General features: G+C 47.5%; 1 protein-coding gene across 1 annotated transcript in view; it reads right to left on the bottom strand.

Annotated features, from left to right (window-relative positions):
* Window positions 1-536: 536 nt before the first annotated feature.
* The window catches only part of Narf (nuclear prelamin A recognition factor), a 29,398-nt gene continuing 10,729 nt past the window's right edge, over window positions 537-19,205 (bottom strand). Inside the window, exons 6-11 of the mRNA XM_013147211.3 lie at window positions 8,466-8,584; window positions 6,807-6,936; window positions 4,599-4,662; window positions 3,705-3,839; window positions 3,331-3,488; window positions 537-1,951 (exon numbers count right to left, since the gene is read on the bottom strand). Of these exons, the coding sequence (XP_013002665.1) occupies window positions 1,710-1,951; window positions 3,331-3,488; window positions 3,705-3,839; window positions 4,599-4,662; window positions 6,807-6,936; window positions 8,466-8,584 (848 nt within the window). The 3' untranslated portion in view covers window positions 537-1,709. The remainder of the gene's footprint in view (window positions 1,952-3,330; window positions 3,489-3,704; window positions 3,840-4,598; window positions 4,663-6,806; window positions 6,937-8,465; window positions 8,585-19,205) is intronic.

Genomic DNA, 19,205 nt, shown 5'->3' with positions numbered 1-19,205 from the left:
TCTGGGAGTTGAGTGGACCCAACAGTGTGAGGGCAACACGACCACACACGAGACCACAGGACACCTCACAGCAAGCCACCACCTATTCCACACTCATAGCTGGCACCAGATGCAGCAGAAAACAGCAGATGACACAGGGCAGAAGTCCCAGCACAGACAGCAGGGAGAGTCCCAGCTCTCAGACCAGTGTGTGTGCATGACTGTGTGACTGAGAAGTTCAGGTTTTGCCAGGCCATAGGCACTGAACAGCAGAGGCCAGCCCCAGTGCAGAGAGGGACAGGAACCTGGGTTTGTCCTCCCAGAGCTCCACCCTGCAGGCGCTGTCCATAGGCCTCACCTCTTTGACAACTGCTCGCACTGCACTGTGGGGAAAAGGTCTCTTCATGCTGCCCTGGGCTGTGTGCGATGTCATGGGGAAGGCAGTTCCCTCATCACTGCTCCTGGCCAGGAGATGTCAACTAGAGGCAGCAGGACAGCACCTGAACCCTGCACCAGCAGAGGCCCAGCTTGGATTTATTTCACCTGGCTCACTCCACTCCACTCTCTTCAGCTGTTTATTTCATATCAGTTGCTTTGGGGATTAACACCCAACTATATATAGATTGAGAGCAAGAAACAAAAACAAAAAAAGCAGTGGAACACACGTCCAGTTACCATCCAAACAGGTACACGACAGAGATGAAGGCCACCACGTAGTGACAGACCCTAGTGCCCCCGTCCTCAGGCACTTGTAGCCCAGATTCGCCTGAGCCCAAGGCAGCACAGGGCCCTGTGCCTTGTGTCCTAGGCAGCCAATTTTGCTGGCAGATACACTGCTTCCTTGCAGGGTGAGCTCACACCAGCAGGGTAGTGGGCTGAGGGGTGCCATCAGGACACAAGGGCGGTGCCAGACCCAGCAGACCTGCTGAGGAGAGAAACCCTGTCTAGGGAAAGGTCGTGTGGAGAAGCCGTCCTCCAGTCACGTAGGGCCCTGCTTTCCTTCTCCCAAGCTACGGCAAGGCTAAGGAGCTGGGGTCCTCTTGGCCATGTGGCTCCAATGGGCACCCCTCAGTTCTCTAGTCTGCTTGTGACATCAGTGGCTCTCGTCAGGCCTTGTCCATGCCATGAGCTCAGGTGAGTGCAACTCAAAGCCTGGGTGCCCAGGGTCGGCCTGAGGCCCAAAACCCCAGCGCCCACAGGAGGCTGCCCTGGCTGGGTGTGGTAGGGTGGTGGGGAGTGACTGTGGGTTCCCGAGGCTCACTGTCACCAACTTACAATGATTTTCAAACTGTAGGAGTGAAAATGAGAGCCGCCTAGGCTGGAGTGGGAGTAAGCGCTTACCCCAAAAGACCCAGCCCAGAGGCCAGCAGTGTCTCCGGCACCGTGGCACAGCCCTGCTGCCGCATTTCTCCAGCGCGGAGCTGAAGAGTCAGCCCAGCCACCCCAACGCCCCAGCCCCTCTGGGGATGCTCTGAGGTTTTAAAATCTAGCAGAGGGTAGTCTGTCTCTGCTGCTGCTCTTTGGGATTTTTCTCACAATCTTACGATGTAGGGACACTTAGCCTGGGAGGTTCTCCCGTGAGAAACTCTACTCCACACATTCGTGATGAAGATAGCACCACACACCCCAGCTGTCGGGAGCAGGGAACTGGCAATCCGGAGCAGCCAGCAGGGGTCTCCATGGAGGGCCGCACCTCATCAGCAAGCTGTCCTCCATGCAGCCTGCTCCCTTCACCACTTCATGTCCAGGCCAGCACTGCAGAACTCGGGGCTCTGGAAGGTGGTGTGCAGGGTCTCATGGGCTCGGAGTGAGTCAGTGCCCTCCAGCCACTCCTGGTACAGCTCTTGCACGTGTGTGCTGGACTCGGGCGGCTGCACAGGGATGTCTGCATAGATGCCCTCCATCTGGCGCAGCAGGGACTTGTCCATGTGTCCATCCTTGGTCTGTGCTTGGCCTCTGCCGTTTAAACATCCTAGAAGAGACACAGGTGGGAGTGGTGTCATGAAGCCTCACCTCAGCGGCGGTCAGGGCAGGGAGGAAGGACAGGGATGTGCAGCCCTGAGGCCTGAACCCATAGCTGGGCTCCAGCACGCAGTGCCCTGTGTACCTCTTCCCATCCTCACGAAGGGCCCAAACCAGCTTGCTTCCAGGGTTTGTATCTGGGTGTTCCCACCACCCCCAAAGCCTCATGTGGTCACAGAGGCGGCTGAATCTAGCATTTGTGATTGGTTCATTGTCTAGTGCTGGGATTGGCGGTGTGAGTGCTGCACCCTCCCAGGCATGGGTAACTGGCATAGAATATAAGGGAGGGAAGGAGGTGTGCTTTCCCCTTTTCGCCCTCTTGTTGCTGGTGGCCCCCATGAACAGCTGTCCCTTAGCCACATCTCCCTGCCTTAGAGCCAGCAGAGCATGGACCGAAACCTCCAAAAACTATAAGCTAAATAAACCTTCCCTTCCTTCATTTTGGGCATCAGGTGTCTTGTTTCAGCAATGAGAAAAGTAACTGAGACACAGCTCATGGTTTTACATTAAGCCTTCGAGAACTGCACAGCTAGCCCTGTAAATCCGGTTCCTGGCCTCCCTAGAATCACCCAAGCCAGGAAAGTTACCTGCTAGCTGTGACCTCTGAGGTTCCTGTGCTGCCTCAGTGTGTAAATTGTCTGGGGGTGAATGGGGATGGGACAGTCCCGAGCCCCCAGGGGGCTCAGAGCAAACAAGTATCTCTGGCCACTGCCTACTCTTAGAGGTGCAAATGATGCCACCTCCCGTCTGTGCCCACTCAGCCCCCAGATCTGTCCTGGTGAGCCCCTGGGACCCCTCCACAAGATCCCTGAGTGACAGGACCAAGACAATGGCCCCACCTCATCCTGTGACTATTCAGCGAGCCAGCCTGCCCTGGAGTTTCTGCCTGCTTCTCGTATCCCTCTCCACTCAGTGATACAAGGTCCCCATTCAGCAGAGATCAGGGCTCCCTTCTCCCTGACTCTCACTCCTGTGCTATCTGCAGGCCAGGACCCTCGCCTCACCTGCCTGGGTCACCATATCCTGCGATGGTGCTATCTCCCTCCTGTAGCAGCAGGGGAGCCATGGTTGGACAGTACACTTCCCACTGTCCCTTCACAGGCCCCAGACCTGGCTCCCCCTGTCTCTGAGCCACCATAGCATTCCATTCCTGCCTCCAGACAGGCTCCAGAGCAGGCTCAACTGGCACCACATGGGCTTCCTCGTGGCATATCCCCAAGGGAATGTGAGGCCTGTCCATCTGTCCATGCATCACACCTCATGACAGGAAGGGATGACTCACTACAAGCTCAAGAGTGACCCACCCTGCAGGGCTATCGATGCACTCACCTCCAGGACACGCAAGGACCTCTACAAAATGGTACGGGAACTTGCCCTTTCTGAGCTTCAGGACCAGGTTCTGGACGTTCCGAAACCCGTATGCCGCAGCAAAACGCAAGAGAACCTCTCCATTCTTTTCGAGGGTGACCTCCTGGAAATCTTTGTTTCTGTAAAACAAACAACAAGCATGCTGTCAAGTCCTCCATGACTGCAGAGCCATTTTTCTTTTTTTTTTTTTTTTTTGCAGAGCCATTTTTCAATCAAAGCTGGGAATGTCAGCGAGAGTCAGGAGGTGACACAGAAGGCTGGGGGTAGATCCCCATAGAGCAGCCCCTCACATGCCACAATCAGGTATGACCCGCACCCGTGCCCCGCTTTGGCACCTCAGGGGGCAGTAGGTGATCTCCTCCACGCGCTCGTTGAACAGCTCCTTGGCCGCATGTCGGAAGACATGTGCCAGGTGCCCATCAGAGCCAGCTCCATCATGGCGCCTCATTGCGACCTCCTCATCTCCGAACCTGGCCAGGCAGAGAAGGTTAAGTCCTCCATTGAGGCTGAGGAAACACCGTGGGGGCAGGAGGGGCACAGACCCCATGGTATGGAGTCAGAGGGGCCACGCGAGCCAAACCCTCTACGAATACTGAAGCTTTGAGGAAAATTGCACTTTAGCGACACACAATTTCATCTTGTGTTTCGCCTGAGGCTGCAGGCAAGGTCATGTTTGATACTGGCTCAATCATTTACTCTCCTTTAGCTGCGGCGCTCACAAGTGCACAAAAGACTGCATGACAAAGTGTGGTGTGAAAAAGCACCTGCCGGCAGGGAGGCTGCAGCTCTAGCCAATCCCACCTCCCGCAGGAGGGCAGAAGTACAGCCCCGCCAGTGGTACATGGAGCACGTGCAGGCCGCAGTGCAGTGCTCCGGGCATGACACCCAGGCGTAGCTTGAGCAGTCTGTGCTGGATGTCAGGGTCATTCCACCACGCAGAGGCTGGCATTGTGCTCAGGGGGAAACGCAGCACCGGATGCAGGAATATAGGACGATGGCAGGCATCTGCAGCCCTGCCTTGAGGGTCTGCGCTGCCATCAGAGGAGATGCCCACTGAGACCCTGGCAGCTCTGGTGAATGGCGACCCCTCCAGGTCTCGACCACATTTACTTAAAAAATGTGGACAGTGTGGCTGGGTTACAAAGTAAAGTACCCTGGGGACTGGCAAGTGACCTGAGAGCTCAAAGGTCACCCAGGCAATCAGAGGACTTCCCACAGGAGCCACTTACAGAGTGTCCACAGCAGCGTCCTTCACTGAGAGTCCACTCTGGTCCATTATCTGAGCGACCTCACCTGGAGACAGACAAGACGCGTGAGGACAGTGTGGACTGACAGCCAGGCTCTTCTTCCCTGGGAGGACACTCTACACTAGTAAGCAGGGACACAGTCCCACCATGTACAACCTTCTCCAGAAAGCACGAGTGACAACAGCAGTGTCACAAGATGAAAAGCACTCATGGAATACAGGAATAGAATTCTTCTTTCAGGTTTGTGCTGGTATTGTTCAGACCACTGAATACAGGTGTCTTGTGCTCTGGGTGAGTAATTTGGGGGTGACAATGTACAGTATATATAGCACTGTGTTTTGAAATTTTGTTGTAGTTTTTTCTTTTTCTTTTTATCCTTGAAATAAAGTGGATTTGGAAAAAAAAAAAAAAAAAAAGAATTCTTTTAGCCCTTGAACTACAAGCAATTCCTCCATGTTGTTTCCAAGTGTAAATTTTTTTCCCTTTGGTACCAGGAATCGAACTCAGGATCTCATGCTTGCCAGGCAGGTGTTGTGCCACAGAGTTCTATCTCCAGTCCCTAAGTGTGAATCTTTTGTGTATGACACACACATGCCACACTTGATCGATATGCAGCTACTGTGCAAGCAGAACAGCTGAAAATCAGAACCACTTTCTATATTCCCTTCTATCCAACAGTCCCGAGACAAAAAAGCTTTTCCAAGAGAAACGAGAGGCTAATCCATTTCTGTGAGCCAGTGGCAGCCATGTAGGCTGGGAGGAGAACCAAGAAGCTAACCCCTTCCTGTGAGCCAGTGGCAGTCATGGACTGGGAGTCGAAACAAGAGGCGACCCTTCCTGTGGCCAGCATATGGGTGGGGAGGGAAGATGAGTCATGCCCACTCCCACCGCCAACAACCGGCTGATCTCGAAACATGCAGGCTGAGATGACAGCCACTGAAGTAAGCAACAACTCAGTGCCTGTGTTATTGAACTGACCTGCAGGCCTGTAGGTGGTGGTCTGAGCATCTATTCAAAGGGTAACAATACGCAATATAGCAACTATGGGGGTCTCCTTCTGAAGGGGGCAGCCACTGTTAATTCCCTATTACCTTGTTTTAAAGTCCTGTATTGTTTTCCTTGTTTGGTTTTATTCTATTTTATTTTGTTTGATTTTATTACATGTGAGGCATGGGAAGATACTTTGAAGATAACAAGATATATTATAGTAGCCATTGTTGACTTCCTACTGCCTTATTTAGAAGTCCTGTATCATTTTCACTGTTTTGTTCAGATTGGTTTTATTCTGTTCTATTTTGTTTGATTTTATTATGTCTGGTGATATGTGGAGAGCCATTGAAGTTGAAGATTGATCACATTAGTGGGGCTAAAGCAAGGCCTGCCCTAACAACACAGCCCAAAACAAACCACGTAAACAAGCTGTTCTAGCTCCAAGAAGGCAAGAAGCCTCTACCAGACAGGCAAACAAGTTGCTAGGCAGTGGGGCTGAAATTGACATCGTCCTCTTGCACCTCTTGCATGTATAAATAAATGTGCTACAGTGGTTGAGCAGTTCCTTCTCGCCTGTCAGGAGAAGGGCCCCACCTGACCTTGACCTTTCTCTTTTCTCTATTTTCTCATCATCTCAGTGTCCTCTCCACTCTCCCAGGAACAGCTAGAGCTGCAGCTGTTTACTACAATGGCATGGACAACTATTTTGAAGATAATGAAAGGCATTACGGCAGCCATTTTTCCTATTGTCTTGTTTCAGAGTCCTGCATTGCTTCCACTGTTTCGTTTTGATTGGCTTTATTCTGCTTTGTTTGGTTTGTTCACTTTAAAATAAAATTTAAAAAATGCTTTCTCTCCCAAGACACAGAACCAGCTAGAGACTCTAAAAAGTAACATCTGAAAAGTGCCACTGGCATGGTGGCTGACAGAAATGTCACAGGAGCAGAGGTGTTATTTTCCACTCTACCATGAATGTAAGAATTTCTCTTTTCTGTCACTCTAGGGTCACAGGTGACATTCTCAGCCCAGTTGCCCGAGTGATTCTCCAGGACACCTGCCTATCTGGAGGAAGGTTCAGAGGAGACAGGACTCTGCCGAAGGACATATCACCCTTCCCTTCACAGACCCTGAGCTGTCGAGTGCCCAGGTGGTTCAGTCAGGGCCCTTGACAGTGTCCAGCCATAACTTCCCACCTCTCACCTGATGTCAACACGCAGTCAGTACCTCGGGCACCAGGCGCAGCAGTGGAGAATCCCTCCTGAAGAGCCTCCAGCTTCCTATCGTAGCAAGGGGCCACGACGACATGGAAAATCTTCTCTGGAGGAAGGTTCTGAGGACATAGTGTGCCATTCTTTTTTTTTTTTTTTTTGTCTTTTTCGTTTTTATCGGTACCGGGGATCGAACTCATGACCGCCTGCTTGCAAGGCAGGTGCTTATGCCGCTGAGCTAAATCCCCAGCCCCGAGTGTGCCATTCTTAGGGCTGGTGTGGAAGCAACTAGAGCAGCTTCTAGTTAGTGCCCAAAGCAGGAAGGCGTGAGGGACTACAGAGTGCCACCCTCTGCCCCACCATACCTCTTGTGACACCATCTCCCCATAGCTAGGCAGGGACTCCCTGCTTCCTCCACTGCACCACACCTATCCATGCACATATGCTGCCTCCCTCCAGACAACTGCATGCACCATGGACTCCTCAGGGCCCAGTTGCCTGAGGAGCCTCCCAGGAAGGACCACGAAGCCAAAGCCCCTTTATTCCTGAACCTGAGTACATGGATAAAACAGGTAGGCGTGGACGTGTGCTCTACCTGACATACTTGCTGACTTTTTTTTTGTACTGGGGATCCAACTCATGACCTCGAGCTTTCCAAGGAGGAACTTGTGCTGCTGAGCTAGATCCTCGGCCTACTTAAAGCTGCTCAAGTGATGCCCTCCTGCCTGCCCCTCTCTGGGCACCGTACTGACACAACCAGGTGTTCCAGGGCAAACCACAACTGGGCAAAGAACAGCCAGCAGTGACTCAGTGACACTTGTGTGGGGCATGACAGTCCCCAGGGGAACCTGCCTCAGCCACAGTGCCGTGAGGGAATTAGGCAAGCAGAGGCCTGAGGCCAGGCTCAGGCTCACTGTTCCTAGCAACACCTGCAACTGGCTCAGAGCTGAGTGCCAGCAGGCAACTGCAGGCAACAGAAGCAGGAAAATCTCCCCAGCTGACTCCACATATGACCTGGCAGCATGTTTGTAATGGGCCAATGTGGGGGACCATGAGCTAAGCCCAAGAGAAGAAAATAAGGCTTCCCGGAATGTGTGGCTCCTACAGGGCAGCTGCAGGTGTGTGGGAGATCCTGGCATGTGCTGTCTCCTCCAGTCACCACAATGCCCAGATATGCTCCTCTGAAGGAGAGGACAGCAGCAGTCTGGGACTGGGGAGCTGCAGCTACCAACAGATCGGCAGGCGTGAACCCCAGGCTGAATCCTGCTCTAAAAATATGTGAAGACAGGGTCAAGACTAGGGCAGAACCCACAGAAGCCACTAAGGGAGCCACGTGGTACCTATGGTCTGAGGGAAAGGTGTGGCAAGAAGTGACATTTGGTTCCCCAAGTGACAGCCACCCTGGGCCCTTGCCAGGCTTCCCCTGGCAGCATCTCTGGAGTTGGCCTGGGGCCTTCCTCTCACACACTGGGTAGAGGATCTAGAAGAAAAGGTTAAAGAGAAAGGCCAAGGTGACAACAGTGAGACACAGATGGATGTGGCTAGCAGGCACTACAGGCTCTGGTCCGGAAGCCACAGCTTCCAAGGCTTCACCCTGGAGGCTGGGTCATCTCTTTCTGACCCAAGAGCTTCCCTCTGAAGAGCAGCTTACCTGCTGTTTGGCGAAGTAATCCTTCACTAAGGAGCCCATGACTTGTTGTGGGGACTTGGCGGTACACAGATGGGGGGTGACAGGGCGGCCCAGCACCCGTTCAGCATATCGGACCCAGCCTGGGGAGAGAGTCCACAAGGTCAGTAATTGGCCCCTCAGCCCAGGGAGAGCCAGGCCTGCTCGGGGGCCCCAGTGGATGATCCTGACCTATCGCCCGTCCTTTGTGGTTCACTGGTGAGTCTAGGGAATTGTCAAGACTCACGGTCACTAGGAATGAGAGTTCCCTGTAGGCTCCAAAGGGAAAGCACCAAATGAGAGAAACATGGAGCTGGGACAGTTGTTCCCCAAAAGAGGGAAAGAAAACAAGCTTCCAGGAGCACACATAAAGCAGCTAGCAGGTTAGCAATGAGAGATCCACCACACCAGTTGTGAGGTTTGGGATGCTGAGACAAGCAGCCACAGATTAGGCAGTGACGCAGAAGCTCCATGCTTACCAAACTCTGCTAGTCTGCTGGACAGAACCCCACTTAATTTTTTAGAGCAGTGAAATTTGCGTTCCTTAAGGAAACTACCAATATTAAGTGTATGCTGTGCTTCCTTCCACTCTGTAGGGCTCACTCTCGTCTCCTGAGAAGCAGACCTGCTCAGGAGCCAGCTAAGCTCACAGTCTAAGCCCCTGCAGAAGCCAAGCTCATCCCACGCTCCTGAGCGCTGAGTTGGAGAAGGAAGGCAGTCAGTGCTGTGACCAAACCCCCTGGCCCAACCTCCTGATTCACACAAAACGCAGAAGCACGAGCAGAGGGCACTGGAGCCTAGAGCCAGCTACTGCTGGGAGAGGCTAGAGCCTGATACTTCCCAAGCGGGAGAAACCCGAGGGCTCCACACAGGGTCCCAACCCCACCAGAGCAATCGAAGAGCCTTGGTGTCACCTACATGAATGCCCCTAAATGCTCTAAAAGCACTCATGACAGAAGCCACTCAAAGGAGCTGCAGGGAGCAGGATGTCCCCTCGGCCCACCTCCATGCTCTGTAGTTTAAGAAGGGAAAGAGGAGTTATTACACAATACAACTTGGTGCCAACAGACCCTAGACATGGGCTTGAGGACATTAGTAGTGAGCTTGCGGGCACCTGGGTGAAAACTGAGCAGGCCTCAAGTACTGTGCAAGGTAAAATCAGGCAAGCAGCAAGAGGGGAAACAAAACAAAACCAAACCTAAAACAATAAAACCCTAAAAAAGCCATGTGTGGGGGTGTGTGGGGGATGAGGTGTCACTTTGTAGGCCCAACCCCCTCTAACCTGCAATTTACAATAGCCGCCCTGGTATGCGAGAAGGAGGTAGAACGGGAATGCCTGTTCTCAGTGAGCCCTCACCCTCTGGAATCCATACTGTGAGCTGGCTTTGTTTTGCAGAAGTCTTGAGGAAGTGGCTGGCCACCCTTTGTGACACTAACAGCAGACAAATTAACAACATTCTTGAGCTAATGAATTTCTTCCTGGGCTAGAGAAGTTGTGAGAACTGGTTGTGATTATTTACTTCACTTAGATAGTTTTAGAATAAACATTGTAGTCTGTCACGTTGTAGCTTGCCACAAAGAATGCCTTTTCACTACTTAATTATCTGGGCTCTGTGAACTGATCGGGTTTACTATATATGAATCCTAAAATAAAGATTGTGCGTACAGTGCAGTGCAGTGCAGTGTAACGCGGTGCAGACAGCAAAGGTGTCTCTCCTGTCTTTCTTTTCCAAGCGCTGTACCCCCCGTGTCCCGACAAGGCGTGCGTGTTTACCTTGCCCGGAGTTCAGAGTGCTCTAGACACTCACGACAAGTGGCGCCCGAATTCAGGGACTCCGAAGGTCGCTTAGGAAGGTAAGTATAATTTTATTACGGGGAAATGGGACAATCTGCTTCCTCTCCTTTCTTAAAAATTCTTAAACATTTATTATCTATATATGGCATATCGCTCAGGTCAGCTGACTTGGATATGTGTATTGATACAATTAAAGAATATAATCCTTGGTTTCCAGATGAAGGAACTTTGGATGTAGAAGTATGGAGGAAGGCAAGGGTTAGTATAGAAAGGGCTATGCAACAGGAGGAGAAGATTCCTTTACGTTTTTGGGCTATTTGGTCGGTTGTGTACTCTTTATTAAAAGCTATGGAAGATGAACATATTGTAGAAAATCTTCAACTAGAAATTAAGCCAGTTATTCAGGAATTGCCCCTCACAGAGGAGGAGCAGAATGTAGTTCAAAATGACGCTATCGCTTTAAGTAGTGAAAAGGCGTCCAAACTAAAAGTAAAATCCACTACAGCCGACTCAGCTTTAGCTGCCGCAGCAATATCAAATTATGACAATCGCCCAATTTTACAGGCTATACAGCATTTAACACAAGAGGTGAAACAACTCTCCGTTAAGCAGAACCCGCCTGTAGTTCCCTCTGCACCTCCTCCATCTAACCCTAATTGGAGTAAAGCCAAGCTAGCTTTGGCTGATTTACCAAAATTAGGGGATTCTGATGAGGAAAAGCCTGCCTTTGCTTTCCCTGTAATCAGACCTCAGCCAATAGATGGAGAGGCAGTTCCCCCTAGATGGGAAGCATTTAATATGGATGATTTAGCAAAATTAAAAAAGGCTGTAACCCTTTATGGCCCTCAGGCTCATTACACTAGAGAATTAATAACATCGGTAGCAGATCACTATGGTAATCTTGCTCCTTATGATTGGAAAGCCTTGGCCAAAATTCTTTTAAAGGAGCCAGAATATTTACAGTGGCACATGTGGTTTATGGAAGGTTGTGCGAAAAAGGCAAGACAAAAATGCTGATATAGTGATAGAAATGTTTTAGAAGATATTTTAAAAACTTTACCTCAATATTTTTCTCCATTTGGACTTGTAATAGCACAGGATAAAATTCAAAAGGAAGAAGTTAGTCATTATTTGGGATATATTCTTACTAGACAAAAGGTGATTCCACAAAAAATGTCTATTAGGAGAGATAAGTTATCCACTTTAAATGATTTTCAAAAATTATTAGGGGATATTAATTGGCTTCGTCCCACACTAGGTATCCCTACCCATGCATTACAACATTTGTTTGCTACTCTACAGGGCTCTTCAGATCCATCCAGCCCTCGTTCTTTAACAGCAAAAGCAGAGCAAGAATTACAGTTTGTAGAACAACGAATTAAGGATGCATTTTTAATTAGGATTGATCCTAAATTGCCTCTAACTTTATATATTATTAATACTTTTCAATATCCCTCTGCAGTTTTAGGTCAAAATGCTATGCCAGTAGAATGGGTATTCACTAAAACTAAGCAATCTAAAAATGTTATGCCTTATATTGACATGGTTGCAGCTTTAATTATGAATGGTAGAGCTCGTTCTATAACTTTGATAGGAGAAGATATAAACAATATAGTTATCCCTTTAACTAAGGAACAATGGGAATATTTGTTGTCAATTACTGAAACCTTACAAATTGCTTTAGCAGATTTCATGGGAACTTTTTCATATCATTTTCCTAAAAGTAAATTATGGGATTTTTTTAGACGTCAACAATTTGTGGTTAATACCTTATTAGCTGTACAGCCAATTCCACAAGCTTTGACTATATTTACAGATGGATCTAAAAATAAAGCTGCATATTGGACTCAAAAATCTTACTGGGTACGTCAGACAAATTTTAACTCTGTACAACAAAATGAACTTTTTGCTATATTACAAGTGTTTTTAGATTTTCATAACCAACCTATTAATATTATAGCCGATTCGGCCTATTCTGTTGGAGTAGTGACAAATATCTATTCAGCTGTGTTATATTCTAATAAGCCTGCTTTATTGTCTTTATTTCAAAATTTACAAATACATGTTCAAAAAAGAAATCATTCTTATTTTATTACTCATTTACGTTCTCATTCTCAGTTACCCGGACCATTAGTATCAGGTAACAATGCAGTGGATTCCTTAGTTATGTTCACCACACCCGTTGAAGAACATCAATTTAATCATGCAAATGCAGGACATTTGCATCTTAAATATAAGATACCTTTTACAAAAGCTAAACAGATTGTAAAAGCCTGCCCTATTTGTAGACCATTACATTTAAGAATTATTCCCGCAGGTGTCAACCCTCGAGGAACTCAACCTAATGAATTATGGCAAATGGATATTACACATGTACCTTCTTTTGGTCGGCTTTCTTATGTACATGTAGTTATTGATACCTATTCTTCATTTCTATGGGCTACTGCTCAACAGGGAGAATCCACTAAAAATGTTATTGTACATTTATTGGAGACTTTTGCAGTTATGGGAATTCCTTCTAAAATCAAAACAGATAATGGACCTGCTTATACTAGCAGAACATTTAAACAATTTTGTGATCTCCATAATATTATTCATATTACAGGGATTGAATATAACCCCCAGGGTCAAGCTATTGTTGAAAGAGCACATGGCACTCTTAAGTTGCAAATTAAAAAATTAAAAAGGAGGAGTCAGGAGGATATTCAGATACCAATACTGTTTAAATTGCAAAACAGTCCAAAAACATTACTGCATCAAGCATTGTTTATTTTAAATTTTCTCAATTTACCACAAGGTGAAATATTAACAAGAGCTGAAAAACATTTTGAACAGCAACAACAGCCTTTTGTGATTAATGAACCTATTTGGACTAAAACAGCTCCAGAGGCTGAATGGGAGAGGGGCACATTGCTCTATAGGGGGAAAGGTTTTGGTTATATCTCCACAGAAAATGGAATTCAGCAGTGGGTCCCTGGACGATGGATCAGGACCCGCGTCTCCAGATCCTGTTCACCAGCCCCGGAGACAACTCCCCAAGGAACCGGAACCGTGCCTTCAGAAGCGAGCGCGAAACCAGCTAGAAGCTGAGGATGCTGAGTTTGTTCCTATCGCAGCCATGGCCAGATTACAGCTAAGAAAATCCCGCCGCTCACAGCGACCAAATTTAAATCCCCTCCCTACATGGGGACAATTAAAGAAATTGACCATAGAAGGGCAACGGCTTGTCCTTCAAGCAGGAAAGCCTTTAAACCCCGAAAACTTGTTTTTAGCTTTATGTGCCTTGCTCACCGTTGCATCGGGGACTGAGGTACCTCCGCATTCGTACTGGGCATATATTCCAAACCCCCCTTTATTAGAACCTGTAAAATGGGGAACTAGTGATATTTTACTTTATACCACACCTAGAGAAATTTTGTCAGCACCGTGGGCTGATTTAACCCCCCACAATCAAGATGATGGGACACTATTCAATTTTACTTATTATGGTAATCAAAGGCCTATTTGCATTGGGGAACCGCCTTGCATCCCTCTGGGATGGCAGTATTGGATTCAACATGGAATAAAAGCAGGCAACAAAAGAACAAGGCTTCAAGCCTTGGCTGCTCAAACCTTTAATGTTACCTGGAAAAATTTAACAGCACCTGATACAAATACATTTCCTGTATGCCCTGAATTCACTTATAAAAATATTTCTTATAATCCCATAATTTGGCAACTATGTATGGGAAAATTTGCTAAAAATATTGATGGGTATATTATTTGGGGACCATTTGGAAAATTCGTTAATGGATGTGCTGAATGGAATGAGACAAGATGTAATCTCTCTGTTGTGTATAGTCTTCCAGATCCAAAGAAAATAACTGACGGAGCTCCTATATTTCAACAAAAGACGGCTCTCTTGTGGTGGGGAGATGGTGGAATCGCTAACCCTGCTGTTGCAGCCGAAGAATACCCTCATCACCTTCAAAATCATATTTGGAAGATCCCAGCCGCTATGCAACCTGTAACCTTGTACAATGTTTCATATTCAGGGACTAGTCGATCTGTATCTACTACTTATAATTTTACTAGGTTTAAAATGTATAATATTACTGTTTGTGCACCTCTACCTTATGTCTTTTTAGTGGGAACTTTTAATTTTACACATTTTTCTTGTACTTGTTTAAATTGTCAATTGTTTACATGCTTAAATAGCACACTAAATTTCACTAAGCCTTATACAGTTATGCTGTTACAACAAAAAACTCATATTTGGTTGCCTGTAAATTTAACTCGACCTTGGTCTCAAGACCCGGTAATTTCTGTTACTACTGAATTTTTTAAACATCTGTTAAAACGTACAAAAAGATTTATTGGAATAGTGGTTGCTGTACTGTTAAGTCTGATAACTGTAGCCTCTCTAGCAGCAGTCTCAGGAGTAGCTTTACATACCTCTTTGCAAGAAAAACATGTTGTCGAATTATGGCATGAGAATTCTCATGAACTTTGGTTAACTCAGTGGCAAATAAACGCCAAACTACAACAACAAATAGACCTCCTTAAACAAACAGTTGAATGGATGGGTAGAAAAATATTGGCTCTTCAGCATCAAGTGTTTTTAAAATGTGATTGGAATTCAACTACTTTCTGTATAACCCAACGACCTTATAATCAGACAGAACATGAATGGGAAATGATTAGAATGTATTTAAATGGAAACACCTCTGCCCAGGAGGAAATAGAATCTTTGCATAATCAAATTGACAAGGATTTTGCAAAGCAAAATGATGATGAATCTCTAGCACAATTCGCGCAATTGCTTGCTCAATCTTTGAAAGGATTAGATTCCAAAGGAATCTGGCAGAGCATTACCCACACTTTTAGTGGCATGGGACTTAGTTTAATTATAGTTCTCATTGCCATAGTTCTTGTGTATTTTTACTGCATAAGACGAAATGCTATTAATAACCTGATCTTATGGAAATTGTTGTTAAAAAATAAAAAGGAAGGAAGTGTGGGGGATGAGGTGTCACTTTGTAGGCCCAACCCCCTCTAACCTGCAATTTACAATAGCCGCCCTGGTATGCGAGAAGGAGGTAGAACGGGAATGCCTGTTCTCAGTGAGCCCTCACCCTCTGGAATCCATACTGTGAGCTGGCTTTGTTTTGCAGAAGTCTTGAGGAAGTGGCTGGCCACCCTTTGTGACACTAACAGCAGACAAATTAACAACATTCTTGAGCTAATGAATTTCTTCCTGGGCTAGAGAAGTTGTGAGAACTGGTTGTGATTATTTACTTCACTTAGATAGTTTTAGAATAAACATTGTAGTCTGTCACGTTGTAGCTTGCCACAAAGAATGCCTTTTCACTACTTAATTATCTGGGCTCTGTGAACTGATCGGGTTTACTATATATGAATCCTAAAATAAAGATTGTGCGTACAGTGCAGTGCAGTGCAGTGTAACGCGGTGCAGACAGCAAAGGTGTCTCTCCTGTCTTTCTTTTCCAAGCGCTGTACCCCCCGTGTCCCGACAAGGCGTGCGTGTTTACCTTGCCCGGAGTTCAGAGTGCTCTAGACACTCACGACAGGGGTGCACACCTGTAATCTCAGCACTTGTGAGGCCAAGGCAGAACTGCTGCAAATTCAAGGTCAGTCTGGCCTAGTGAGTTCCAGGGGAACCTGGACTATAGAGCAAGACCCTGTATACCTCCTCAAAACACAGTGGCTGAGCATGACAGCAGGGAGGGGTGGGCAGCAAGAAATCCAGTCCACAGGCCTCCTATATGCCTCTCACACTCAAGCCCACTGGTAACAGCCAGCCAGCTTTTCTTCCAGGAGCAGAGGATGAAGTGTACTGAGTGTACCAAGTGTACTGAGCTACATGCCCTGCCACATCCTTTTTATTTTTCTTTCCAGTTTGCTTTGGCAATGTCTATGTGGTCTAGGCTGGCCTTGAACATAGTCATTCTCCTGCCTCAGCCTCTTAAGTACTGGGATTACAGGTAACTATCACCATGCCTAGCTTCCCATTTTTCTAAAATAAATTTTATTTTGAGACAAGATCTTGCTAAATTGCTCTAGCTAGCCTCAAACGTGCAATCCTCCTGCCTCGGCCTCTTGAGCAGCACAGATTACTGGTATACACTAACATGCCCGGGTTAGGAATATTTCTGATCAGATTTTGTCACTGAAAACCTACCATGAAGACTGGCAGACCCTCCCTGTCAGAATGAAGAGCTGCTGTCCGTTAACATGGCAGCACCAGTATGTCAAGAGCACCCCTACTCCTAGGGGCTGTGGCACAACATATCTGCCCATCACTCCTTGGACTGATGGCTCATGAATAAGGTATCCAGAGTAAGTGGCCTGGTTCAAGGCACTCGGTCTGCCCCAAGCTCTACACTGGGTTGAAGAGATGGCAGCTTGCAATTCTGCTGGGGTAGCACCCTCAGCGGACCACCACATTAGACAACATGGAAGCCCAGCAAGGTGGCACTCCAGGTTTGCAGGAACTAGAAGCCAAGCAGGCTGCCTAAGGTGCTCTCTGACTGTTCTCAAGGAGGGGCTGCAGGTGGCTGTGGAGCACTGAGCCAAGGAGCCAAGCGCATGATCACTAGAGGCCCTGTCTCACGTACCGTGTGAGGTCAGCCAACTTAGGGTTGCTCCGCTTATCTCACCCGTCAGCAACAAAGCACGGAAGGGCTTTAGCTGTGAACCAGAAGCCAGTCTCCTCTCCCTTCCCTCCTGTAGGTGGTGGCATAACCCTCACTTTGTGTTAGTTTGGGCCTCAGGAAACCTACCATTACCTAGAAAGGAGTCCTGAAAGGTAGCAAGTCTCAAGCTAAAGCAGGACAGGTGGCAATGGGCTGGTCTGCAGCAGGTGACCCAGGACAGAGCTCAGGGACACACTCCCAGAGACACTGATTGTCCCCACCAGCTCAGTTTGTTGCCGTGGTGGAGGGCTTGCTGGTTTCCATGTAAACCAACAATGTGCACATCAGCTTTCCAGGTGAACCCAGGGATTCATCAAGATCCCCCAGTAAGGCCTGCACATCAGGTGATGTGCGGAACCAGTGTGAACACAGGGACTACAGTTCATCACACTTTAAAGCTGCTGCCTCAAACAGGAGGAAAACGTGGAAACAAAACTTCTGTAAGTGGGGGGCTGCGGGGGGAGGTTGAAAGGAGAGGAGGGTAATGGGAAGAAAAAAAAGAAGCAACAAGATATACCATGTGCAGGTACAAATTCCCTGGAATGAATGCGATCACTATGTACCTGTACCGATGTACATAATGTACCAATAGGAGCGGGCATGGCAGCGCACACCTGTAATCCCACCACTGGGGACACTGAGGCAGGAGGATTCTTGTAACTCTGAGACCAGCCTGGCCTATGGAGTGAGCCCAAACTGCACAGTGAGAAGTGAGCCCCTGTCTCAAAAAGACAAAAAAATTTTAAAAATTAAAAATAAAATGTACTGGGGCTGGGGATTTAGCTCAGCGGCATAAGCGCCTGCCTTGCAAGCAGGCAGTCATGAGTTCGATCCCTGGTACCAATAAAAAATGAAAAAGACCAAAAAAAAAAAAATAATAATAAAAATTAAAAAAATAAATAAATAAAATGTACTAATGGGGCCGAGGTTGTTGCTCAATGGTACAGCGTCTGCCTGGTAACTGTAAGGCCCTGAGTTTGATTCCTGGTATCAAAAAAAAGTATAAAACCCAAAAGCCTGCCTTCTCCAATGTAGGACAGAACTGACCAACACAGCCTGGTACTAAGAAGCCACTCTTCCTATAGCATCACATGGACCCTAAAAAGGTACTCTAAGCTGGTTATGGTGAAGCAGCACACAGCTGTAAGGCCAGCACTTGGGAGTCTGAGGCAGGGGATCACCACGACTTCAAGGCAAGCCAGAATTACTAGTGAGACCTTGCCTTAAAAGAAACAAAAATGGTGCTCAGGGGAGATGGAGACACAACCACCAGACACCTCCACAGATCACCCAGGACCTCAGGCACTTTCCTAACTCTCAGCTGTGGTGGTGTCTGCCCAGCAAAAACACCCAAGATGAAGGAAGGGCCAAATCTGATCCCCATGGCCCAGCCAGAATCCCCAGTACCAGCCATGTCCTTCCTTGAGACAAGGTCTGGCTGTGCTGCCAGGTTGGTGCTGAACTCCTGACCTCACGTAACTCTCCTGCCTGCTTCCTAAGTAGCTGGAACCACAGATGCGTGCTACTGCGTCCACTTAAGACTCCTGAAAAAGACTAAAACAAGCCACGAACCTGGAACTCATCACCAACACCTCTCCCTGGAAGAGGCTGAAGACTAAGAGAAACAGTGATTAGTGAGTTAACCAATGCAGCCTTGTGGAGAGGGAGAATTTCCTCATGATCTATATATGGATAGAAAGCATTTCCAAATTCTCAGCAACCATGCCAGCACATTTTATTTCATGAAATCATAATCCTCATCATTAAAGGCTGACATGTATAATGCTAGAAAAAATGTGAAACAGTGATGAGAAGGAGGTTAAGGGAGTCCAAAAACATGGACAAAGCCTGGAACACCACAGAGCCACAGCCAGCTGAGGTAGCGTGGGTCTCCTACACTCAGGAACCCAGACATGCAGAGTCATTCTCAGCGAACACCATTTGCCACTATGGTAATTCCTTCCTTCTTCCCTATGTGCAGTCTTAAAAATCTGTCTTAATCCCAAACCTTCCATTTTTTCCAGAACTGCAGAGTCCGTGATAATTGTTTTCTATACCTGATATGATCTGAATGTCCCTGTCAAAACTCACACTGAAATTTAATCCCCACTGTGAAGTATGAAGGTGGAATCTTACTCCAGCTATGACATTTGGAAATCTAGGCCAGCGGTAGTGAACCTATGGAATGCATGGCATTTTTCTTTAAAGACAAAATGAAGGTGGAAAATTACAATT

Source organism: Cavia porcellus, unplaced genomic scaffold (assembly GCF_034190915.1).
Source record: "Cavia porcellus strain 051 isolate PalLab524CR breed Dunkin Hartley unplaced genomic scaffold, mCavPor4.1 scaffold_32, whole genome shotgun sequence".
In the NCBI taxonomy this organism is placed as follows: Eukaryota; Metazoa; Chordata; class Mammalia; order Rodentia; family Caviidae; genus Cavia; species Cavia porcellus.
Note: the sequence above shows the minus strand (reverse complement) of the source record. Positions and strands in the feature narration are given on the sequence as shown.